This window comes from Neltuma alba, unplaced genomic scaffold (genome assembly GCF_004799145.2).
Source record: "Neltuma alba isolate B1F8T4 unplaced genomic scaffold, ASM479914v2 tig00012036_pilon, whole genome shotgun sequence".
NCBI classification, from domain to species: domain Eukaryota; kingdom Viridiplantae; phylum Streptophyta; class Magnoliopsida; order Fabales; family Fabaceae; genus Neltuma; species Neltuma alba.
Genome location: NW_021636601.1, coordinates 775,816 through 803,225, shown reverse-complemented (window position 1 = coordinate 803,225; position 27,410 = coordinate 775,816). Strand labels below are relative to the sequence as shown.

General features: G+C 32.9%; 1 protein-coding gene and 1 long non-coding RNA gene across 2 annotated transcripts; one reads left to right on the top strand and one right to left on the bottom strand.

The window, feature by feature from the left end:
- The first annotated feature begins 1,820 nt into the window (after window positions 1-1,820).
- On the top strand, window positions 1,821-9,565 carry LOC114721452 (inactive disease resistance protein RPS4-like). Its single transcript, XM_028907266.1, has 7 exons — window positions 1,821-2,152; window positions 3,318-4,324; window positions 4,532-4,985; window positions 5,998-7,072; window positions 7,213-7,485; window positions 8,175-8,894; window positions 9,005-9,565. The coding sequence occupies exons 1-7, from the start codon at window positions 1,821-1,823 to the stop codon at window positions 9,563-9,565; spliced, it is 4,422 nt and encodes a 1,473-aa protein (XP_028763099.1).
- An 11,503-nt stretch (window positions 9,566-21,068) lies between these two features.
- Window positions 21,069-21,469, bottom strand: LOC114721400 (uncharacterized). The gene is made up of 2 exons (XR_003738074.1): window positions 21,376-21,469; window positions 21,069-21,212 (listed from the first exon to the last, which is right to left on the bottom strand). It is a non-coding gene; the product is annotated as an uncharacterized LOC114721400 (long non-coding RNA).
- Between the last annotated feature and the right edge of the window lie 5,941 nt (window positions 21,470-27,410).

The window sequence follows — 27,410 nt, the reverse complement described above, 5'->3', positions numbered from 1 at the left end:
AATTTTTCTTTATTCATATCAAGCAAAATGCACCAACGGTATGGTAGGAAAAGGAAGATATTTCATGGTTTTGCTAAAATAAAAGTGCTAAAACTTTGATTTTGTATTTAGGGTTGCTTGGAGTAGCTTTTAAAGAATAACTTCTTAAAAAAACGTTGATAAAAAATTATTTTAAGAATATATTTTTAAAAAATAGATTTTGTGAAAAATATGATTTTGATAAAATAAGAATGTTTAAATGGTTATTGTCATAATTACTTTTTTTCCAAGTGCAAATTATTCAAAAAGACATAAATTAAGGTGATAATCACATAAAAGACAAATTTTAATTAATAATTTTATTTAAAGTAAAACATTAGTAAATAATATATTTTTGTTTTAACAAATGATATGTGATGAATATAATTAATTAATAATTAATCTATGTATATGTATATATGTTTATGAAATATAAGATTTAAACATATTTTTAGAAAAATGATAATTTCATCTCAAAAATTTTAAACACCATGTGTCATAATATTTTTGAAAAATTGAATAAATATATGTAAAACCAATTTATTATCTATATAATTAATTAATATATGTGTGTATCTATTTATAAAACATAAGATTAAATATATCTGTATATCCCAAACCATGGTTTTATATTTCCAAAAGCAAAAAGAAATTCACCTATGAAAAATCATATTTTTCAATACAAAAGTGATTTTACAAAAAACTATGATGTTTGGATAGTTTTCTCAAAACCATGGTTTTGAGATTTATACAAACACCAACACAAAATTCTATGTGAAAATGATTTTTAGGAGATGTTTGGATTAGCTTTAGAGAATAGATTTTAGAAAAAAGTAATAAAAATTTATTTTGAGAAGAGATAGAAGTATAGATATTATGAAAAAGTTATTTTAATCAAATGAAAATGTGTGGATGGTTATTATTAAAATCACTTTTTTTTCATGTGCAAATTACTAAAAAAATGATATAAGTTAATGTGATAATTACATAAAATATTATTGTTTAAAGCAATAATTTAATAAATAATATATTTTTCCAACATAGTAGTATATAAAAAGTATAATTAATTAACAATTAATATGATATATATATAAAAGTGCCATAATATTTTTAGAAAAATTGAATTAAGATATGTAAGACAATTTAATATTTATATACTTAATTGATTAATGATTAATAAGTGTGTGTATATATGTTTATAAAATATAAGATTAAATATAATTTCAAAAAACTATAATTCCATCCTAAAGATTTTCCATGCCAAGATCACGGGTTTTCTATTTCAAAAAGTATAATAGTTTCACTTTTGAAAAGTCCTGGTTTTTCACCCCACAACCATGGTCTCCAATCAAAATTGATTTTGTCAAAAATTCATGAGTTTGGATAGTAGAGCTAAAAGCCCTTTTTTTTTTCCCCAATAGAAGCCAAACGCCCCAATGAACTTCACAATTGCTTGCCTAGAAGAATTTAGCGGAAGAAGAAAGGGAAAATAGAGGGGGGAAATGAGAAAAGGAAAAATTACATTTATTATTTTTTTAGGGGTACGGGGGTCAATGAATTATCTTTTTCTTCTTGAATATATTTAACATTTTTATGGTCATTCATGATAAATATTAACCAGTGTTTTTGTAATTTAAAATATTGTAGGCAATAGATATGAAGTGTTCTTGAGTTTTAGTAGAGGCGAAGAAACTCCAGAATCTTTCTCTTCCCGTCTCTATTCATCTCTGAGGGAAAAGGGATATTCTGTTTTCAAAGAGGATATATCAATTGAATTATTGCAGAGTGTCCGATGTCGTAAAATGTTCTTCATCATCTTATCTGAAGACTATGTTAGTTCTGGAATGTGCCTCGAGGAACTCACAAAAATCATGAAGTTTCGCAGCATGCCATATGATCATGTAGTTTTTCCCATATTCTGTGACGTGGGTCTGTCTAAAGTTTGTAATCAAGAATCTAGTTTCAAAGAAGCATTTCAAGGTCTCTTTCAAAAAGTTTCATCCACTGAAGAGCAAGTTTCACGGTGGCAGAGAGCTCACTGTGAATTTAGAAGGTACGTTGCTAGCATTGATGCGCTTGCTCACTTCAACCTCAAGTCCGCTGGGATTGATGTTTCTGCTCACCTCAAGTCTGGGTAATTTATTTTTCCTTTTGTTTTGTATTCTATTTATTTTCAATTTTGCTAATATATTGTGTGCGTGTGTGAGAGAGTAGTACGGCTTTTTTGGCAATCCATAACAATCAATCAATCATCAACTATTAACTATTAACTATATTCTTGAAATCTTATAATATCTGATTCGTTTGAAAATGGGTTGGGTATATGACAAAAAAAAAGAAACTGGGTTGGGTATAACATTATAGATCCGAATATATGGAATTTGAATAATATATTGATTGGGATTTGAATATGTTGTTTTAAATAGGGAAGATTATAATCAAATGAGGCTTCAATTGGAGGCTTAAATGGAAAAAGCAATAATTAATTTCATATTTGAATAATATCTTAATTGACATTTGAATATATTGAATTAAATAGGGAGCATCATTATTAATTAGGATTTTAATTGGAGGCTCAAATGAAAAAATTAGTAATTAATTTTGAATTTTAATAATATCTTAATTGGTATTTAAATATATTGGATTAAATGGAAAGAATCATAATTAAATAATAATTCAGTTGAAGGCTTAATTAGAGAAATAAATAATTAAGTGAATATTCAGCTACTTAAAATAATGCAATATATAAGAATATCAAATCTAAACAAATATAGTAATATAGTACTCCGTGCATGGGGCAAAAAATTTCTAGTTAGTTATTGAAAGATAAGCTTGATATTAATTATTGATAATATTTATTATTATATAAAGCGGGCTTATGTTAGGCTTTAACATATATACTCCCTACTCATATAAAAATATTTTTTTCCTATAAATGTTTTGAAGTTAAAACCTATAGCACATAGTCTAGTATCACAATAAATGCGACAAAACTTTAACAGACAACAAATTTAGGATGCAGGAGACGCATAATTCCCTGCTATTCATGCTATGCAGTGGAGTCTTATAATTTATGTAACCCGATTAACATATATAGAACTATGATTTTAGGAATTGACTTGTATTATTTTAATTCGGCGAAGGCGAGAATATGATAAAAGTAACAACGCTATTCTGTGCTGAATTTCCTGATGGAAATATGTGTCACTCCTAATACCGCATTATCCTTCTTTATTATTTGTAGTCATGCTAATTAATCAGTGCTCTCTTGTCTGCTATTCTTTTTTCATAATTTACAGCTCTCTACATGATAAGGATATTGAGCCTATTGTCGGTCTTGTTGATCATTTATTATTTGATGATAAGATGTTCCCTGTTGGAGTGGATTCTCGTGCTCAGGATGTGATTACAATGCTTCATAACCATAAAACAAAAGATGTTGTCTCCATAGGGATATGGGGAATGGCGGGTATAGGCAAAACAACTATTGCCAAAGCTATCTTTAACCACATTCAGTATGAATTCGAGGGCACATGTTTTCTTCCAAATGTCAGGAAGCAATGGGGGAGAAAACTCGACCTTGTTTCAGCAATATGTAAAGCAACTGAATCAGGAAGCCTCGACTTGAATGAAAGACCTTGCCGTAAGAAGGTACTTGTTGTGCTTGACGATGTGGATAAGCTGGAGCAACTGAATACTTTATGTGAAAGTCGTGAGCAATTTGGTGAAGGGAGTACAATTATCATTACAACTAGAGATTCACGTCTATTTAATGACTTTAAAGTGGATGACACATATCGCATGAAACTTTTGAGTAACGAAGAGTCTCTTGAACTTCTCAGTTGGCACGCATTTCAACAAGCATCCCCTAAAGAAGACTTCATCAATGTTTGCGAAGAAGTGGTTGCTTTTGTTGAGGGACTACCACTGGCTCTTGAAGTCATTGTCTATGCTTCACTGTACGGGAAGCAACCGAATGAATGGAAATCCATATTGTGGAAGATGAATAGAGATCTACCTAATGGCATAGACGAGGAACTAAGCCATAGCATTGACTACTCCTTGAATGGTGAAGAGAGAGAAATATTTCTTAATATAGTTTTATTTTACATTGGAGAGCCCATGCATGATGTGGTGCGTAAGTTGGATGGCCGTGGATGTAAAGCTAGCATCGGAATAATAGCCCTGGTGGATCAAAGCCTTGTAACCATTGACGACGACAACAAACTTAGAATGCATAATCTGTTGCAGCTCATAGGAAGACAAATAATATATGAAACTCCACAATTCGAGCTTGGCAATGAAGGTACGTTATGGTTTTGTGAGGACGCATTATGTGTTTCACGTACACGCATGTCGCAATGATAATTAATATTATTTTCCATAACATTTCTGATATTTTATAATCTTATATTATAAACTTGTTTATGTCATAGTAATATTTTGATTGTATTAATTTGAACAGCAATTTAATTTACTAATATTCTGTATTTTAAAATCTATATAATTTCAGCTTACAGGTATGATGTGTTCTTGAGTTTTAGAGGTGAAGACACTCGAACAAATTTTACTTCACATCTCTATGCGGCTCTATGTAATGCTGGTGTTTATGTTTTCAAAGATGATGTTGAGCTTTCTGAAGGAAAGTATATAAAAACAGAACTTTTGCAAGCAATTGGAAGTTCAAAAATTGCAATCATCATCTTCTCTGAGAAATATGCTGGATCTAAATGGTGTTTGGAGGAATTGTCAATGATCATGGAGCTTCATAAAACAAATAAAAGGGCGGTTCTACCTGTGTTTTACCATGTTAGTCCAAAACAAATTCGTCGTCAACCTTCCAATTTTGGTGGAGCATTTAACGATCTTGAACAAAAGAATTCACCATCAGAATATCAAGTTTCGGAGTGGAGGGAAGCCCTTTTTAGAGCTGGGTCTCTTAAAGGGACCGTCTTACATTGTTCCAGGTAATTCTTTTTCACTCTTTATTTACTTTTGAATGAGACACTTTATATGTGTTTATATTATTTGCAGGAATTTCACCATCTACTTTTAATTGGAACACGACTCACTAATTTCTTCCCCGCGTGGCACAGTTTTAAAAGTTGCATATATTGTAAAATTCTCTGGTATAATTTTGCAAATGCATTGTTCTAGTTGCAATTTCCTTGAATATTTTGTCAAACCTATAATAGTAGGGCTAGAAAATAATTAGGTCTAGCATACTGCTCTCACAATCATGCATGGCTCATTATTATAGAACCAACTAAGCACAAGATATATGCGGTATCATTAATTGTGCTTCATTCCAATTAGTTTTTGTTTTTTGACTTCTGAATTATTTATATTGTAACTAATTAACCATCTGCGTGAACGGATTCTTTTTGCAAATGAAGCCTTCTTTAAGCAAAATTATAAGTGGGTTTAGGTATTACATGAAGCCTTAAGCCAATCACCGTTTCCAATTTTCCATATACGAGGACCTTATTAGTCAAGAAGAAAGAGAAATTATTTAAAGAATACTTGATCATTTGACAAATATTTGGAGAACCAGAAATGATTTTGTTATCTTTGATTTATTTTAATATATGTGATATTTTCAAATTATGTTATGCTAAAGTCAACTTTATTGAGATTTGTTTTAATTACTTAAGGAAGGTTTAGGGCCCTATAAGTTCTTGTGTGGATGCCTTATTATTGAATGAAATCACAGGTTTAAATTGCTTTCTCTCGTTTCTCCCAACTTCTCCCTAATTCTCTAAATCATGCAGACAAGTGTGATATTGATTCTCATAATAAATTAATGTGCTTACAGTGAACTGAATTTTGTTTTGCAGTAAAATAATGAGTGTTCACTAATAATATCTCCTTTTCTCCAAACAAAACATATAGCTTTTAAAATATTGAATTTATTTTTTCATAACCATACGTGTTTTTATGTCCAACGCACAATTCCTATTATGCTTATGTGATTTGCAGGGACGAAAGTGAATATGTTAAAGATGTTGTTCGGCAAGTTTGTGATATATTGCACAAGAAAGACTTGTTTGTCACTGAACACCCAGTAGGAGTGGATAATCGCGTGGAAGAAGTGATCACAATGTTGAAAAACCATCCGTCTGAAGATGTTGTTATGGTGGGGATATGGGGAATGGGTGGTGTAGGCAAAACAACTATTGCCAAAGCCATTTATAATCAAATGGGTCCCACTTTTGAGAGTAGAAGTTGCCTTTTAAACATAAGAGAAGCATGGGGTCAAGAAAAGGGGAAAGTGCGCTTACAGAACCAACTTCTTTCAGAAATATGCAAGACAACACAAATGAAGATAAAAAACATTGAATCAGGAAAAATCACATTGGGAGATAGACTTCGCCATATAAAGGCACTGGTTGTACTTGATGATGTGGATGAGTCAGATCAGTTGAGTGCTTTAGTTGGAAGTCATGATTGGTTTGCTCAAGGAAGTAGAATAATAATTACAACTAGAAATAGACATCTACTTAAAAAGGGCTATGTTGTTTATGTAATGAAGAATTTGGGTGATGGGGAATCTAATGAGCTTTTTAGTTGGCATGCATTCAAAGAAAAAAGTCCTCAAAAAGGTTTCATTGAAGTTTCAGAAAAAATAGTTGCATACTGTGGGGGACTTCCATTAGCTCTCACAGTCCTTGGCTCTTATTTACTGAAAATTGATGACTTGGAGGAATGGAAGAAAGTACTGAAGAAACTTAAAGAAATTCCAAATGACAAGGTACAAGAGAAGTTAAAAATAAGCTTTGACAATTTAAATGGCCTGGAGAAAGATATATTCCTTGATATATGTTGCTTCTTTATTGGGATGGACAAAAATGAAGTGACACAAATATTAGATGGTTGTCAACTTTTTGGTGACAGTGGAATCAATACCCTTGCGGAGCGAGGCCTTTTAACTATTGATGAGAACAAGCTTGGTATGCATGATTTGTTGCGGGACATGGGAAGAGAAATAATTCGTGAACAATCCCATGCACTTGGGAAGAGAAGTAGGTTATGGCTTAATGAGCATGCACGAGATGTATTATTAAAACACACGGTAGGAACTCTTGTTGTCACAAGCTCTATAAAGCTTGATCATGACACATGTTTTATTTTGCTTTTTGGCAAACAAAAAACACAAGTGCATACTTTACTTTCAATGTGCCTTTACTTTTGCAGGGAACTGAGGCTATTCAAGGACTGTCTTTGATGTCAGAAAGTGAAACAATGCATTTTCAGACAGAAGCATTTGAGAAGATGAAAACACTCAGATTACTTCGGCTTGGTAATGTACAGCTTAGAGGAGACTACAAATTCATCAGTAAAGATCTAAAATGGCTTTGCTGGCATCATTGTCCTGAAAAACACATTCCAAGCGACTTTTATCAAGAGGATTTGGTTGTTATTGACTTAAAGCACAGCAACTTGAGACGAGTGTGGAAGAAACCCCAGGTATGTAAATTATAGCTATTTTGTTGGCCTTTTGAGATAAATAGAAAAAAAAATTGAACAATGAAAAAATTGCCAAATTATTATATGATGGAAAGCCTAATTTCTCTGAAAAATTACCAAAATACTTTGGACGTGTAGCATGATGGTAAATAGTTTTTGTGATATGTCACTTGTCCTAATTTTTTTTACTTCTTAGTTTTTTGGCGGTATATGGCTCAAAAGGCTAAGTTAATTTGGTGGTATTAGCTTCAAAGTTGTACATGGAATAAAGGCGAGATTAGGGACGTGTAATTCATTGGATTTTATATCTTGCGGCCTTCTTGATAGTTCTTTGTTTTAGATTTTTTTTTTTCATATCTTCTGAATGAATAATCTTTCCTATCCAGTGTTCAAAAACAAAGCAGCTAGATTTTCTTTAATTCTCATTGCTTTACACGTCTTGCTATAGATATAGACAGACATTACACCATTTTATTGTATTATATGTGTTAGCTTTTCCAGATTAAGTATTTGATAGTCTATTTTTCCCTTCAAGAGTTAATTTTCAATTGATTGAAAACAATGTTGTCACTTAGAATTTTTGGTTTAGATGAAGGATTTTACATATAATCGATTCCACATATTTTATTATTTATTTTTTTAAAGATGTCCATCTAATTCTCCTTTGAAATTAAATGTTTTCATTGTAGTCATTGGAAAGTTTGAAAATCCTCAATCTCAGCCACTCTCCTTACTTGGTGCAAACTCCTGATTTTTCAAAACTACCAAACCTTGAAAAGTTGATCCTCAAAGGCTGTCTACGTTTGTCCAAGATACATCATTCTATTGAGCTTCTTCATAAACTTCTTCTACTAGATCTGGAGGACTGTATTAGGCTTGATAGTCTCCCAAGAAGCGTTTATAGATTAAAATGCTTAAAAACTCTCATTCTTTCTGGTTGTGAGAATATTGAAAAGCTTGAGGAGGACATAGAGCAAATGAAATCTTTGAGAACTCTACTTGCTCCTGCAGTAAAACAAGTGCCGGTTTCTTTACTGAGATCAAAAAGCATTTTTTATCTATCTATTTGCGGTCTTAAAGGATTGTCACGTCATGTGATTCCTTCTCTCTACCGGTCTTGGATACGCCCAACAAATAATCCATTACCTCTTGTTCTAACACATACGGGCATGCCATCATCAATTTTGTCAAAGATGCTAAACAGTTTCCGTGGACGTCCTTCAACAATTCCTAATAGTGATCCAAAGCAACAAAATTTTTTGTTGGAAGATGGGTTGGAGATTTCTAATTCATTGCGTCTCACCAGTTGCATGGACATCTCAAGGCTTGAAAGTTCTTTGGGTTGTCTTTTAATTCGAATTGGAAAGAATTGTCAAGTCTCTCATGCACTTTCAGAGAGGGTTTCAGAGGTTTTCTCTCCCTAGATTCATTTTTTTTAATTTTCTTTTTTTTTTTTAAAAAGATTCCTACATGCATATTATATAGTTAAATTAGAGTTTGCATTTCTTTCGTTTTGCAGGGGTTGAATCTGAAAAAGTATAGTGATGATTATCTCCCTGGCCACAAATATCCCTATTGGCTAACTTTCAAGGGTGAAGGAGATTCTGTAAAATATAAAGTTCCTTCAGTTAATGGTCATGATCATTTAAAAGGGATAACTATTTGTTGTGCATATTTTCCCCCAGGTGATTTGGATAAGAAGACATGTGAATCATGTATAATCAGCTTAATGATAAGAAATTATACCAAGAGAACCACTTTGGTGTACACTAAAGACAAACTAAATTCAATGGAAGAAGCAGGGAGGAAGGAAATAATATCAAATATAGAATGTGATGACCAAGTAGAGGTGAAAGCAATCTTTGGGAATGAATTCACTGTGGAGAAAACAGCAGTCTACTTGATATATCATGAGTCATTTGACAAAGAGATGAAGTCTTCACCATCTGAAGCTACAAATTTATCCGGCGCCAAGCACAAATGTGAGGAGGAGAAGCATTTGAAATTGGGAAACTTTCTTCCCTTATTGGCTGCAACATTTTTTGTGATCTTTCTTTTCTGGTCACGAAACTTCTCATAAAGTCAATATTTCATTTCCGATCAGATATGCAGATAGCATTGTACTGCCATTTATGGCTCTCTTTTCCATATAATGTGGTGTTGTTTTTCTTTATTTACTTCTTCCTTTTTCTACCATTAATCACTGTTTGAATAAAAAATGAAAATAAAATTGTGGCAAGAATATAAAAATAACCAAACATATTGATGAACATGTAGACTCATCACATGTTTATGCATCCTTAATCTACCATCCGACAATGAGATGTGGAACTTTTTTCTATAGATCTAACAACGATGATTTTTCCCCGCTAATCTTTATAATTCTAATTTATCTATCGGCATATTCCATATAGCTATTAACAGGGTATCACATACATGCGTATGTTCATGCATCGTCGCGGTTTCATTTGCTGCTGAACTTTTTCTTCATTACGGCAGTCGGTTCCTCAAGAAGAGAGGCCAGAAGCCTTTCTTTGAAGCTCTTCCAAAAATCAAAGACGGTTCTGTAACTCTATTCTCTACTTTTTTTTTTTCCCGTTCTTTTTGGATAAAAAATATAATTTCGGTTGCTAGTTGAATCAGGCGAAGAATTTTGTGCTGCCCCCTTGGGTATACGAATCTTCAAGCTGAACCCGAGGGACCTGTAAATAAGGTCTGCATCAGATTTGGCACCGGAAAAGCGCTCGGAGAATTGAAAGGAATAGATTTTTTTTTTTGGGATAATTAATAGGCAAGTCCTCATAGTCTTAGTTGGTTTTTAATCAGGTCCTTGTAATTTTTTTTCTTTTTATCAGGTTCTTATACTTTCACATGTTTTTAATTAAGTTCTTATAATTTTTTTTCTTTTTATCAGGTCCTTATTGTTTTATTTTATTTTTAATTAAGTCCTTGTAGTTTTTATTTTTTATTCTATAAATAATAATATTCTAAAAATAATAAATTATCATAAAAATCTTATGTTAATATTCTTTTAAATTTTTAGTTAAACAGATATATTATTTATTTTTCAATTCTGATTTTTATAATTATAAAATTCAAATTATAATAATAAAATTTTCTAAAATTAGAATATAATTATAAATAATTTATATTTAAGTATAATTAATTATTCTGATTAATTATTAATTCCTAAATGATTACATTAATTATTTTGTCCAATTATATAATATTAATTTAAAATGAAATTAATTTTAAAGAATAAAGTTAATAAATAATTTTTTAAAAATGACAAATGACCTAATTAAAAAATAAGTGAAACTATAAGAACCTAATAAAAAGAAAAAAAAATGGAGGGACCTAAGTAAAAACATGTAAAATTAAAAGGACCTGATAAAAAGAAAAAATTTTATAAGGATCTAATTAAAAATCAAGTGAAACTATAAGGACCCAGAGATTAATTATCCCTTTTTTTTTTTCCTGGGCTATACTGCTATGTGTGGTCTCTGTACTGGCATTGAGGAGGATGTGCGAAAGAAGTCTGGAAAGTATGTGCAGAATTTCTTTCAGCTTGATAAGAAGAGAGAGCTGGCTTATTCGGAACTTAAAGGAGAACGCTTCAGGAAGGCATACCAATTGGGATACTATTCCTGAACTGACTTGCTGGTACCTTTGGAAGGAGAGAAAAAAGAGAATTTTTGAAGACAAAAGTAGCAGCAAGGAGAAGCTCAAGAGGAGAGTCTTTGAATTTGCGGAGGAAATTCATGGTAACCTCAACAATGCGCAGAACAGAAATGTCAAATGGAATCAATGTAGAAGGTGAAGGAGGGTGTCGCGGCCTCTTTCGTACGGCAATGCACAATGTGATGAAACGTAATGTGAAGCTAATGTGATTTTAAGTGCTTTCTTGGCATTGAATTACATAGTGTGCCAAGCACCATTTCGAATTCCTTGGCTTATGTGCGGTGTCAAGTGAAAACTTAACTGCAATATCAGCTTCACTTTAGGCCACATGAACCATCTTTGTCTACTATCTGCTAATGAGCTTACTAAAAGGATGGAAAAGAAGATACTGATTGGAGGACTGATGTAAGATATTAAAGTTGTGAGAGGTCAAATGAGACGAGGTGTACACTTGGAGGACTAAAATTTATGCCCACTCCTTTAATTATTCAAACATGAAGGAAACAGTTCCCTGACCTTACTCTGCTTCACGATGGTGAAACTCTGATAATGTTTTTCTTCAACGTTCTCCTCAGCCCACCTCCAAAGGGCACACCTGGGGTCATTGGTCAAACACGAGGTCTCCTGAATTATGTTGAACAAAGCTGCTCAAAAGCTGTTTACACCCCTCAAATGAAGTAGGTTTTTATTGCTGGAAAGTAAACTCATCCTTCATGCTTTGCTGATTGGATTCTTTATTCGTTGGATGAGTGAATCATTACTTTCTCTTCATAGTCCCTCATGTGCTAAATGCTCTAACAATTGTGGATGATTTAGATGTTTTCATTGATTTACTACTTCTTGAAGGACGAGATTAGAACCGAATCCAACTTTTGAGTGTTGAAGTGGTATACTAATATCTTTGGAAGATCGAGTTGACGTTGAGGTCCTTTGTGGTTTACCAAAATTGAGTTTTATTCATTGTTCTATTTGTTCACTTGTGGTTATGAGTATTTAAATTGCTATCCTCCAGTTCAACCGATAAATCCGTAAGGAAAAATTACAATGAAGGATTTGTGCTAATGATAGTTGCAGACTCTAAAACTTAGACTTCCTCTAAGGATCATGGATATAATTTACCATTGATCCTCACAAAATTACCAATGATGTTACTTACGACTACTTTCAAAATTACAAGAATGTTTTGTTTCAAGTTTTGTTCGTATCTTTGGATTAAAACACCTTGACAATATCTGGTTGAACGAGTTGTAATTTTAGAAGTACCAACCGTAATCCGCTCTTACGGTCTTTATCAGGAACTTTTATTTTTTGAGTCTTTAATTTCCACTAAAATAAGTCATGGATACTTCACTGTCATGTTCTTCCCGATCAATTATGGGTGACTGAAGCCATGGGATTTTGCCAGGTTTCTGGTCAGGCAGAGGTATGGGGTGATGGTGTGCCAGGAGTATCAGCCCATCTTCAGGGTGCACTCAACATTAGCTTGGTATGGCCTTCTCAACTAAATTCAAGACACCAGTCCGCATTTTGCATATATGCATATGCACCTTACATATATATGTGTGTGTGTGTGTGTATGGAGAATTTGTTGCTAATAGGCTACAATGGTATCATGCAATTTATATAGATTACTTTAATAGAATAAAACTTATTATTGTTGTTATACTTGGTATTATGCGACATAGACCACAGTGAGTGTAATCCAGTGTAAAGTCATGCAGTCAGGATCAGAGCCTTTCTTATTCTGACCTTGCTAGAAGAAAAGAAAGAATGGAGAATTGCTATGAAGTGATCTCAATGAAGAAACATAATTACTTAAAAGCTCCATAGTGACCACAGACAACTTGTAATGATAATTTTCAGTGTGAGAAATGATAACTGCTCTCTTGTCAGCTTATAAATATCGTATGTGTTGATTTGTTGGCGTTTGATGGATAGACTGGTCATTCAATAAACCACATTCAGGGATCTTGTGTGAGATAGACGCGCTTCGTTTGTCGTGTCAGAGGTCAAATAAGAGGGGCCATATCCTTTATTTATTTTTCTCTGTTGGTCCCGGAAGAGGGGTCATAATGTCCAATGAACAAATGAAATGTAGTGACCAGGACTAAATTGCAAGTAAACCGAGTGTAGGGAGCTATAGGAATTTAAGGATACACTCAGAACGGTGCCGTTTTGATGGTAAAATCATGGGTATTCAATTTTTTTTGGAAAAATAACATCCAGTTTCTCAAAGTATTTTTTCAGTAGCACAAAATATCCTAAAATAATTTTTGGTGCACTCAATACTTTAGCGCTCATTATCTTAAAATAATTTTTTATACACACTTTAAAATATTTTTCTAATAACACCTAATATTCTAAAGTATTTTTCTCCATAGCAATGAGCACCCAAAACTTAGAACATTAAGTGCTATTATGAAAATGCTTTAAGGTAAGCTTCAGTTACCAACAAAGAGTTAGTCTAGCGGTGAGAGGAGAATCCTCTGTAGGGAGGAAAAACCACAAACCTCGAATTAGATTAGTCAGATGATAATATATAAAAGAAAAATTATGTTAGGATATTAGATGCTCTGCTGGAAAAATATCTTAGGATACTAAGTATACTAAAAATTATTTTAAAATATTAGGTGGTGTTTATGAAAAAAATATTTTGAAGGTATTGAATGTATCAAAAATTATTTTAGGATACTTAGCGTTGCTAAAAGAAATACTTCAAGATATTTATCATTTTAAAATGCAGATCATATAAAAAATTATTTTATGATACTGGATATTACTGAAAAATATTTTAGGATGTGAAGTGTACTAAAAATTATTTTAGAATACTAGATGCTCCTAAAAAAATATTTGGAAGTACTGACTGTTCAAAAAATTATTTTAGGATATTTAATATTATTAAAAAAACTTCAATACGTTTGATGTTATTTGAAAAAAAAAAAATTCAATACCCACAACTTTACACTAGAAACGGCACCATTTAAGTAAAGCATGGCGGAGAACCTAAAGTCGCAGCGTAGAGAAGCTGCTCCCCAACTTATCAATCGGGCAATGAGGTCCTTCCATTGAGTGATATAAAATGCTACAGATAAAGGTAAAAGCAATTTTTTTCCGCGGATTTTTTTTTTTTTAAATATTTGTTACGGGGAAGATCTTTTCCTCATTTCTAAATCAGACGTTAGTGTTTTTTTGGCAGTAATATACCCCGTTGAACATATTCAACTGATAAAAATTGATATGTTGGAATTATTGATTAAAAAATTATGAAAGTATTTTTTTTAATTTTAATCATTATGTCATCAATTTGAGAGTTGAGATGTTTGGACGATTAGTTTTTTACAGTGATTTTATAGAGTTTCAAATAAGTATGTGAGAGGAGTTTTGTCTTAGCTTATATAAAACCATCTTACACTACAAAAAAACAGACTTTAGGCGACGACTTTCGGCAGCGACAAAAAAAGTCGCCGCTGAAAGTCAACTTTCAATGGTGACACCAAAAAGTCGTCGCTGAAACTAAGACTTTTAGCGGCGACGAAAATTTCAGCGGCGACTTTTTTAGTCGTCGCTGAAAGTTCCCTGCTGAAACTAAGACTTTTAGCGGCAACTTTTTTGTCACCGCCAAAAGTTCTTTCAGTAGCGATAAAAGTATCGCCGCTGAAAGTGGACCTTCAGCGGCGACTTTTTTTTGAGTAAAAATGTATTTAAGTTTCATTATGTAACTTTAGCACTACACCAATGTGTCTTTTTGTTATTCATCATGCAAGATTTATCATTTTAAACCCAATTAGTGAGTTGGAAAAAAAATATTTACTCCACCCTCATTCCCTTGGGTTTTTTCCTCCGTCTTTTAACTCCTTGGTTCAATCTAACTGCCACTCGAGCTCTCCATCTCCAGTCTCAACTCTGTTCTCCAAGTCTCACAAGCGACAGCATCGCTGTCATTCACTCTCCAGCTCTGAGCTCGCACACTCAACCAGTCGCACAACATCCCACTCTCTAGATCTAATCTCTCCTCTTCCGTCCTCATTTAGCTCGTGCATCGTCAATAGCTAAGCTTTTTGTTACAAACTAAACCTTTGGTAACTAGAACACTACTTTTTCTCATCCATTGTATTCCAATAACAAAACGGTCTATTGTTGAACATGATTTCATTATTGGCCCTCACTGCCGACGTCGATTGACGTACGCACCAATTTCCTGTCCCATTCCACCCACAGCTACTGTTTAATCACAGACATATATGTGTATGACTGTACATTGCTAAAATTGGCCGGTGATGCTCAATGTATCTTTTTTCCCTTAAACCTTAATTGGTTTAATCATTCAATGTACGTCTCTTTGTTTCTTTAGGATAAAACATGACAAGCAATAATGATATATTTATTAGTATTTTAAATACATTTGATTCTCAAGTGTTCAATCATCCCATGTGTGGAGAGTAATTAAGGTCCCATATATATATATATATATATATATATATATATTCATGGCGGAAATCCGAAGTCGTCGTATTTTATAATTTTATAAGTAAATGAGCCACAGTTCTTCTTTTGCCTTCTCAGGATCATCATAATCTTCTTGTTCTAGTTGTTATTCTTTTTCTTGTGCTTTTTGGCGTGCCTCCCTTATAATTTTGAATTTAGTTATGTATATAAGGCCTGTTTTCAGCTTGTTTAAAGGTTTGGATCTATCTTATGTGAAGGCCTAAGCTTGTTAGTCTGTTTATAATTTTTTTAAAAAAATACAGGCATTTCAATAGGCTTTAAGCTAGGCCTGCCTTTGTATAGGCCAGGCTTAATTAAGCTGAAGAGAAAGCATCTAACAAGCCACACGTCAGGCTCAGGCTGGCTTGTTACGAGAGAGGTCTAGCTTATCAAGAAGAAAACTTGGCTTGTTTTCACCCCTAGTCACACATCATTTTCTAGTAGTGGTGTATCAATCTTTCATTGTATGTTTTTTTTTCCCCAATGCCTTGGACATGTAAGACGACAATGAACGACTCCTAAATTCATATTATGGTTAAGGTGTTTATAATTTTTCTTTTCTTCTCTTTAAATTTGTCATGGCAGTATTTTTAAGAAAGGAAACAACTTTGCTTTCAACTTTATGACCGCTTGATCGTCAAAACTCAAAAAGTCAAAAGCATCATGCATGATGCTCAATTTCACTGAGCCGAAAGCATTGGGGGTCTTTCACATAACTTTAGGTAGTTGCTTAATTATAGTTTGGAGCGTAAGTTTAATAGTTTAGTGTATGTGGTTCGTACAAATTTTATATTCTATTTCACACATATATTAATAAGGATTAATGATTACTTTGAATCATCCTAAATAAACAAGTCAATAAAGATAGTTGTATAAAAAAAAAAGTCAATAAAGATAGAACTTTCAGAATATTTGCTTCTAATTTTAAAATTCTAGAACATTTTACTATTTAATTCTTGGGGTTAGGTTGATACTTATAAATAACATCTTAATTCATTTAATTTTCATGTTATTAAATGAAATAGAATTTCTTTTTTAATAAGTTTTTCTTTTTCTTCTTTCATTTTTCTGCTTTCTCTCTCGTTTCTTTATTCTCTCTTTTTCCCTCCCTCATCCCTACATCATATATGCTTTGTACGTTATTATATGATATTATATGATATATATATTATAAAATTAATTTAACTATTTTTTGTACTTTACAAATTAGTTAACTGGGTTTTACATATGGTTTATTTAGGTTTATTTAGGTAAAGAGTCTGATATAGTTTAATCCCTGATATATAATTCAGTGGAGGGACAATTTTTACTTTATTCTAGTTTCATCTTTTTAATGATTTAAGTAGCATCAGGTCAATAATGTCGCACAAAATGACAAACTTGGAAGGAGATTGGATGAAAGTGATTAAAATTAAAATAACAAAAAAAAACTTACATTTTTTTCGACAAAAAAGGTTACTTTTGATTAAATAACTTCTCTCCACTTTGTCGTGTTCCAAACTTCTGAGAAACAAAATGCTTTGGAGCAAAACCACGAAGCCTGACCCTTCCGAATAATTTCCCCCACCCACTATGCATATGCATATAAAAAAGCAAAACGCATTGTGTTCTAAAAATTAACTAACTAGATAATACCCCATGCATCGCGGCATCATCTAGAAGTATGGCTTAAAGGCTTGTGTTGTGCCCGGAGTTATTTTATTATATTCATTGTTCACACTGAATCTTCACCTTCAAAACTAAAAGTTACAGAAAGACAAGAAAAAGAGAGCTAGGGGTTCGTTTGGTATGAGAAAAAATGTGGGGAGGAGAGGAAAACTTTTAATGAGCTTTGTTTAAAAAATTGAAAAGATGGAGCTAACATCTTTTAAGTAATTTTTATTACTATTTTATATTATTTCTTTTCTTTATTAAAATTTCAAAATTCTACTTCTTCAATTTTTTAAGTAGAGTTGATTAAAATTTTTCTTCCCCTCCCCTCTCCTCTATTTCCTCGTACCAAACATCTAATGCTTAAAACAGGCCAGGACTCTCTCTCTCTCTTCATGTAGCTGGCAATCAATTTTGATGGGTGAAACAAGGCATGGATTTCTCCACGATTGCATCATTGATCATGAGAAGCACTCATCTTAGTGCAGCTTCCTTGTTTCTTCCTCCCATAAGCTAATTCGCCTTCTGCTTCTGCATCCTTTTTTTTCATTCACCTCACTCTTTATCCATTCACGGTTTCCTGCAGATCAAAGATCAGAAGCAACGAAAGCCTCTTAAATCTCTCTCTCTCTCTCTCTCTCTCTCTCTCACTTATTTAACATACACTAGATTCATCGTCTCTCTTTCGCTAACCTAGCAATTTCCAAGTAACTTTCTGCTCCATTTACGCCCTTTTTTTTTTTTCCATATTGATCATATGCTAGTTTTTCTTGGACTTGTTACAAATGGGAAAAAACCTTGTGGAATTGTGGCCAAAAGTATAGGCGGGGCCACATTGTTTATGATATTACAAACACAGAAAGCAGTGTTTTGAGATAGTTTAAAGCAAAAGCAAGAAACATGTCTGGAATTTCTCGTCCTCTTCATGCTGAGGGTTCATCATCTGTGTTATGATCACTTTTTATATATAATGAGAGCTTAACAGATATAATTACAAGATAAATCGAAAGTAAAGTCTGCTGTACTCGGTCCGTATGTTTGTAGCAAGTTTGAGAATTAGAATACTAAGAAACCGGAAGCATTAACAGCTAAGATGAAAAAGTATAGGCTACAGGAAGGGAACAAGGAGAACTCCATAGTCACAGGGACAATAATGGCCAGAAGGGGGGAAAAAAGAATGGCAGAGAGGAATCTTCATCACAATCCACACTGCTGTGAGCTCCCATCTTTCTCCATCTAAATACCCTAACGGCTTGTTCCATGTTAGTCCACTCCTCGTAAGCCCAATTATTGAATCTTGTGGTCCATTAGTCTCAGTTTCACAGTCATAAGCCCATTTTATTTTCAGCCCTTTCATTACAGTCGAGTAGCTATTCTGGTAAGGTAACATTACATGTTCATCAGTTGCTAGTATGCTTGGCATAGTTTCATTTTATCCTATCTCTTTTCATGAGTTGCTAATTTTACTTAGGTCATGATTGGTTGGAGCCAACTTATAAGTGTATAGAATTTGACGGCTTTTAATTTTTGGATGAAAATGAGATGAATAAAGAGAACAGCAATTGGGTACAAGAATTGAAGTAGTCATTTCCAGGAGACAAAGTTCATCAATCTGTCACTGTCACTGCCAAGGATGAATTTTACTCCTCTATTTTTATTTTGGGTCTCCTTTCTGCTTAAAAAACCTTTATTTAAAATTAAGCTCTGCGATCTCCTTGTTGGTTGTCAATATATGCTCCAAACAAGATGTGTATGCATTCTGCTGAGTCTCATAATTTTGGGAAGATAAAGGGAACTTTCAAAAATAAAAGGACATATATATTCAGAGCAGTGTACTATGATTGTCACATTTGAGGTTGTCGCATTTAGGATCCAACCTTACCGATTATTTATACCATGATCTCTCGAATCCATATTTACCACCTCCTTATCTTTATACTGTACTCCATCTCCATGTAACATATTGTGTTATGACCATTTTCTTCTGAGGATTAATTCAACTTGAGCATCTTTCTGTTCATCAGGATTTTTTTTTGTTAATAATTCATCTGTTGTCGAATAGTCATGTCAGTGGATACACTAGGAGGATTCAACATGGAAGTTATTTCTCTCAGTGAACCAGATGCCTTGGACGTGGAACCAAACTCGTCTCGCAACCCTGTGTGTCTTTAACTTCTGCTTGGCAATTTTGAACATTGCATTCAAAATTATCTTCTGAGCTTTAGCGCCTCTGAGACAGTTCCCTCTTTATGCTTTGGTCGATTCGGCAAGATGGGTGGTGCTTTTGTCTGTTAGATGGTGAATGCCTTATGCACATTACACACATACACATCTACACACACACTTGATACTTTCTATTACTGCATTTATTCATGCTTAATTTTATTTTCAGATCCACATAAGTGTACCTGCCAGTGGGTGGTACCATCCACTCATAAACTTCACTCCTCGAGTGACACATATAAAAAAAATAAAATGTACTGAACTACAATTATTAAAAAAAAAAAAAAAAGTACAACAACATTTTAAAATGATTTACCTTTTGTGATCTTTCATATGACACAACTCTCAAGCATGTCATAGAACTGGGGAGGAAAGAAGAGGGCAGATAGAGCAAGAATGGAACGATTAACAATTCAGTCAACCATTTAAATCTATCCCGCAAAACATTAATTTTTCTGCCAACACAAGTCCTAGTGACCATGAAAATTATGGCAATTATTCATTCTCTTCCTCCCCTGCCATTTTTCATCATCGTAGAACATTTGAATCCCCATCATGTCTTCTTTGTGCATCACAAATTTACAAATCCTATGCCTCACAAATAACCTTGTTTTAGGCGCGACTTTATCCTTTATTGGACACTCAGCAGGAGGATGGCTTGCACGTGTCTACATGGAAAAATTCGGGATGTCTCATATTTCCTTGTTATTGACTCCCGTAACCCCTCACCTGTAACTTTCTTGCTTATAGATGTCCTCTAAAATGGTTTGGAGTTCGTCTAATACTAACGGCATAGTTTCTCTACAGAATGCATTACTAGTTTTAATTAAAGTGAAGTGATCTTTTAGTTATAAGAAGCATATAAAGTTTATCATTTTATTTTATCCTTTAAAGCAAATTTCGCATTCAATATTGTTGTCAATTTTAAGCCCATTAATAGATAATTAACAGAGATGGTGCTGCAACTTAATGTGAAGCTAATGTGATTTTAAGTGCTTACTTCACATTGAATTACATAGAGCACCAAGCCCCATTTCGAATTCCTTGGCTTATGCTAAGTGTCAAGTGAAAACTTAATGCAGCATCAACTTCACTTTAGGCCACAGAAACCATCTTTGTTCACTATTTGTTAATGAGCTTATTGTGATCATAAAAAAGAAGATACTGATTGGAGAACTGATAAAGGGTATTACAATTGTAAGATATCAAATGAGGCGTGTATTTTAGGAGGACTAAAATTTATGCTCACTCCTTTAATTATTCAAAGATGAAGGAAACAGGTCTCTTAATTTACTCTCCTTATAGTTATTAAATCCTCTAAAATGGTTTGGAGTTGATCAATGGCTAATACTTACGGTGTAGTTTCTTTACAGAGTGCGTTTCTGATTTTAATTAAAGCGAAGTGATCTTTTGGTTCTAAGAATCATATAAAATTTTATCATTTTATTTTAGCCTTTAAAGCAAATTTTGCGTTCAATATTCCTCAATTTAAGCCAATTAGATAATTAATAGAGATGGTGATGCAACTTAATGTGAAGCTAATGTGATTTTAAGTGCGTACTTCGCATTGAATTACAATGTGTACAAAGCATCATTTGGAATTCCTTGGCCCATGCTGAGCGTCACGTGAGAACTTAACTGCAGCATCAACTTCACTTTAGACTGCGTGAACCATCTTTGTCTACTATCTGCTAATGAGCTTACTGTAAGTATGTAACAGAAGATACTGATTGGAGGACTGATATGAAAGTTATGGGAGATCAAATGAGAGAAGGTGTACTTTTTGAGGACTAAAATTTTCGCCCATTCCTTTAAGTATTCAAACATGAAGGAAACAGTCTCTTAACTTACTCCGTCTCATAATGACAAAATTCTGATCATGTTTTCTTCAACATTCTTCTAAGCCCACCTCCAAAGGGCACACCTGGTGTCATTGATCAAACATGGGGTTTCCTGAATTATGTTGAACAAAACCGCTTAAAAGCTGTTTACACTTTACACCCCTCAAATGAAGTATGTCTGTATTGCTGGAAGGCAAACTCATCCTTCATGCTTCGCTAATTGGATTATTTATTTGTTGGGCAAGTGTCTCATTACTTTCTCTTCTTAGTCCCTCAAGTGCTGGATGCTTTAACAATTGTGGATGATTTAAATGTTTTCATTCATTTACTACTTCCTGAAAAGGACGAGATCAGAACCGAACCCAGGTTTTGAGTATTGAAGTGATATAATAGTATCTTTTGGAAGAGTCAGTTGATATTGAGGTCTTTTGTGGTTTACCAAAATTGAGTTTTATTCATTCTATTTGTTCACCTGTGGTTATGAGTATTGAAATTGCTATCCTCCAGCTCAACTGATAAATCAGAAAGGAAAAATTACAGTGAAGGACCCATAACTTGTGTTCATGACGGTTACAGACTTTAAAACCTAAAACTCCTCTAAGGATCATAGAATAAGTTACGATATTTATTCTCATAAAATTACCAGTGATGTTGTTACTCAAAGTTACAACATGACTACTTTCAAAATTGCAATAATGTCCTGTTTTAAGCTTCTGTTCCTATCTTTGGATTAAAACACCCTGACAGTATTTGGTTGATCAAGTTGTGATTTTAGGAGTACCAATGGTAATCCAATTTTACGCTGTTTACCCGGAACTTCTAACTTTTGAGGCTTTAACTGTCACTAACAGAAGTCATGGATACTTCACTGTCATGTTCTTCCTGATCAATTATGGGTGACTGAAGCAATGAGATTTTGTCAGGTTTGCCTGCAGCAGAGGTATGGGGTGATGGTGTGGTGCCAGAGGTATCAATCCATCTTCAATATTATAACGTGGATGGGGTACACCACTCACCCGTTGGTTCAGATGATGAGTTGAAACCTTCTTATGGCTCCCCTGCTGTTCTAGAGCATTGGGTAAAACACCTTCTCAGTTAAACTCAAAGGATCAGCATTTTGTATATGCACCTTATTGTGTCTGTGAAGAGTTTGCTGTCGATAGAGTACAATCACATCATATTAGTAAGCTAGGATAAAGCTTATTTTTGTACTTAGTATTCTGAGACGTAGATTCTGAGGCGTAGGATCAGAGCCTTCTGTTGTGACCATGCTAGGTGGAAAAAAAAGAAACGGTTTTCCATTTTGTAGTGGCATTTATTTCATTGTTATCAAAGGATCTGATTATACGTTATTTATTATTAGATTTCATTTAAGATATTCAAACTTTCATACAAGTATCGTTGAGCAATTGACGGATAGACTAATCTATTTTCCTCTGAATACAGATAGATTAACCGTTTTTCCTATTACTTATGAGTGTGTATTGATTGGTCGAAGTTGTTTAACGATCAATTTCTTTCTTTTTTTCATACAAGTGCTTTTTGTAAATCTTATGATGATCTTGCGGTCCCATTTGTTTGTCTAGATAGCCATATAATATATGTGTGTGTGTGTGTGTGTGAGAGAGAGAGAGAGAGAGAGAGAGATGACCATCGACCAGTATGCGTGTGTGTTTTTATTTTCAAAATTTGTTATTTAGTAAGAGGAAATCTACCTACCAATCTCAAGCCGGCCACTTGCCATATTTAAATTGCAATGGAGAAGTTTAGCTGTCCACTGTCTCGAGTTTCATTTTTTTAATAGGGAAAAAGACAGAGAAATGCTAACTGAATTTCAGAATGACCAAAACGTCCGTCCAATTTTTAAAATGCCATTTTGGTCTCAAGAGACCAAATTGGCATTATTATATCAAATGAAAAGACCAAATTACCCTTCCTTTTAAATATTGTTTTTAAAGTATCACAGCTCCTACTGGGCTGCTGGTCACCGGAGTTCCAGCGACCAGCCGACAATTAGTCACTGGAGCTCCATCGGTCGGAAAATTTTTTTTTTGAACATTTTTACAACTTCAGTATAACAGTTAACAACTTTTGTAAAGCTATTAACAACTTCAGTATAGCAATTAACAACAGGTTTTTTGGAAAATTCAACAAGCTCCGGTGACCGGAAATAATTTTTTTGAAATTTTTTACAACTTCAGTATAACGATTAACAACTTTTGTAATGCTATTAACAACTTTAGTATAGTAATTAACAACAAGTTTTTTGGAAAATTCAACAAGCTCGGGTGACCGGAAACAATTTTTTTGAAAATTTTTACAACTTCAATATAACAGTTAACAACTTTTGTAATGCTAGTAACAACTTCAGTATTAACAACAGGTTTTTTAGAAAATTCAACAAGCTCCGTTGACCGGAAACAATCTTTTTGAAAATTTTTACAACTTCAATATAACATTTAATAACTTTTATAATGCTATTAACAACTTCAGTATAGCAATTAACAACATGTTTTCTGGAAAATTCAATAAGCTCCGGTGACCGGAAACAATTTTTTTTGAAATTTTTACAATTTCAGTATAACGGTTAACAACTTTTGTAATACTATTAACAAACTTCAGTATAACAATTAACAATAAGTTTTTTGGGAAATTCAACAAGTTCCGGTGACCGGAAACAATTTTTTTGAAAATTTTTACAACTTTAATATAACAGTTAACAACTTTTATAATGCTATTAACAACTTCAGTATAGCAATTAACAACATGTTTTTTGAAAAATTCAACAAGCTCCGGTGACCGAAAACAATTTTTTTGAAAATTTTTATAACTTCAGTATAACGGTTAACAACTTTTATAACCGTATTAATAACTTCAGTATAGCGGTTAACAACAGGTTTTTGAGTTTGTTAAAGGCATTACTGAAATTATAAAAATGCTACTTTTTGAATTTTTTGAAAAACCTATTGTTAACTACTATACTGAAGTTTTTAATAGCGTTATAAAAGTTATTAACCGTTATACTGAAGTTGTAAAAATTTTCAAAAAAATTATTTCCGGTCACCGGAGCTTGTTGAATTTTTCAGAAAACCTGTTGTTAATTGCTATACTAAAGTTGTTAATAGTATTATAAAAGTTGTTAACTATTATATTGAAGTTGTAAAAATTTTCAACTTCAGTATAACGTTAACGATTATGTTTTTCAAAAAAAAATTTTACAACTTCAGTATAATAGTTAACAACTTCGATATAGCAGTTAACAACAAGTTTTTCAAAAAATTTAAAAAGTGACATCTTTATAACTTCAGTAATGCCGTTAACAAACTCAAAAACCTGATTATACTGAAGTTGTTAATAGAGTTACAAAAGTTGTTAACCGTTATACTGAAGTTGTAAAAATTTTGAAAAAAATTGTTTCCGGTCACCAGAGCTTGTTTAATTTTCCAGAAAACATGTTGTTAATTGCTATACAGAAGTTGTTAATAGCATTATAAAAGCTGTTCACTGTTATATTAAAGTTGTAAAAATTTTCAAAAAAATTATTTCAGGTCATCGGAACTTGTTGAATTTTCTAGCAAACCTGTTGTTAATTGCTATACTGAAGTTGTTAATAGCATTAGAAAAGTTGTTAGCCGTTATACTGAAGTTGTAAAAAATTTCAAAAAAATTGTTTCCGGTTACCAGAGCTTGTTGAATTTTTCAGAAAACATGTTGTTAATTGCTATACTGAAGTTGTTAATAGCATTATAAAAGTTGTTAACTATTATATTGAAGTTGTAAAAATTTTCAAAAAAATTGTTTCCGGTCACCAGAGCTTGTTGAATTTTCCAAAAAACCTGTTGTTAATTGCTATACTGAAGTTGTTAATAGCATTACAAAAGTTGTTAACCGTTATATTGAAGTTGTAAAAATTTTCAAAAAAATTGTTTCCGGTCACCAGAGCTTGTTGAATTTTCCAAAAAACCTGTTGTTAATTGCTATACTGAAGTTGTTAATAGCTTTACAAAAGTTGTTAACCTTTATACTGAAGTTGTAAAAATGTTCAAAAAAAAATTTTCCGACCGACGGAGCTCCGGTGACCAATTGTCGGCCAGTCGCCGGAGCTTTGGTGACTGCCGCCGCTGGAGCTCCAGTGACCGGCTGGCCAGTAGGAGCTGTGATACTTTAAAAGCAATATTTAAAAGGAACGGCAATTCGGTCTTTTCATTCGATAGAATAATGCCAATTTGGCCTCTGGAGACCAAAATGGCATTTTGCAAATTGGACGGATGTTCTGGTCATTCTGAAATTCAGTTAGCATTTGTCTGTCTTTTTCCTTTTTTAATAAGTTAATTAGTCATCTTAGTGAGAAAGACTCGTAGATCAGTGAACGATCCTCCTCTTTGAATCTCCCATGGCAAGAATTCCTTCAACCTACCAATTTCTTTCTTATTCCTTCTCTTTCATGTCTAAATTGTCAGAGCTGTTCAACTCTTAGACATAAAAGTATCCCATTAATTATAGTATATGCAGAGTTTGGATTTCAGATTCAGATAAGAGTGAGAGATTAGGGAACTGAACATTTTATGAATTGTGTGATATGCACAGTATACGCTGGGGGCATACAACTCTAACAACTTGCCTTAATTAACTAAATATTAAACCACCCAACTGACTTACGATTAATAGTTATACTCTAATCCAATCGCCTCCCGTAAACTTAACGTATCTTGGACGTTAGATTTTAACAGATCAAATCTTGAGCTAACAAGCAGTTGGTCTTGCCACACTCACAATTTATGACAAAAAAAAGGTCAAGCCCCATATCGATGGAATCTGTCATAATGGTTAATTAGAATTTTTAGAGGTGATAAATAGAGAAGGTTTAAAAATATTTTGCTTTCGTTTTTATTTTTATTTTTCTAGATTTTATTATCTATTTTATCTTTTGCAATATTTGCATTTGATTTTAAAATTCTAGAATATTCTATTATTTAATTCTTGGGGCTAATTTAAGATTGCATATTGAATTTGAATAAAATAGAATTGTATACTGATTTTTTTTTCTCCTTTTATTCTTACCATGGGCATTAGAGCTTTTGTTCTATCATATCCCTTCCAAATACCCTTTTTCCCCCACTACTTTGCATTGTTTTGGTGTGTTTTCTGGTTTATTGCTTTAGTTAGTATGTCTTTACCTCACAAATAATTATGCCCCATACGCGAGTCAAAAATTGCACTTGGAAGTCAACGTGAAGCCCTATACGCGGACGAAAAAAACAATGTATTTTTTGGGGGGTGGGGAAGAATTGACGGACCCCACTACTACTCGTCATTATTGTTTCCATGAACAGTAAAAACCATTCTCCAGGTGCCGTGGCTTCCTCCACCCCCCCCCCCAAAATCATTTTTAACAATACTTAAAAAAAATATTACAATCACCAATAGTGGAACTTGAAAGAATGCAAAGACACGTAAATCCTATGCACCCAACATGCCAAACCTCATGCAAAGACAAACAAATCCTAAACATACAACCTACAAAATTAATATAGCAAAAAAGATAAAAATCACTATCTCTGATTCTTGATATAAAAGTTAATTGGGAGTGCGATTTGATCTTAAATATAAGTTTTTAATTTATTTTTTTCAAAATATTTTTATTAATTGTAAAAGTTCTTATTAAAAAATAACTCTTATGTTAAGGAGCAAATGTAGTAATAATCTTGTACCATCAGTCAAAAGCTTTAACTAACGCCGCTTGTTTCTGCAAAAATACTTCAGAATCTTCAGTAGCAGCTCCGCATTTTTAAGCAGCATTGAGTTATGCTTCATCAGTCTCGGTCTCCTTAATTTTTTAACTTGCAAAAATTCTATTTATGAGACGTTGTTTGTAGTTTTATTTGTAAGATATTCTTTGTAGTTTATAAGCGAGATCTTATAAATAGGACCAGAGGTAGTATTTACTTTTATTAGAGAAGGTTTAAAAATATTTTGTTTTAGATTTTATCATTTATTGTATCTTTTACAATATTTGCATTTGATTTTTAAATTCTATTATTTAAT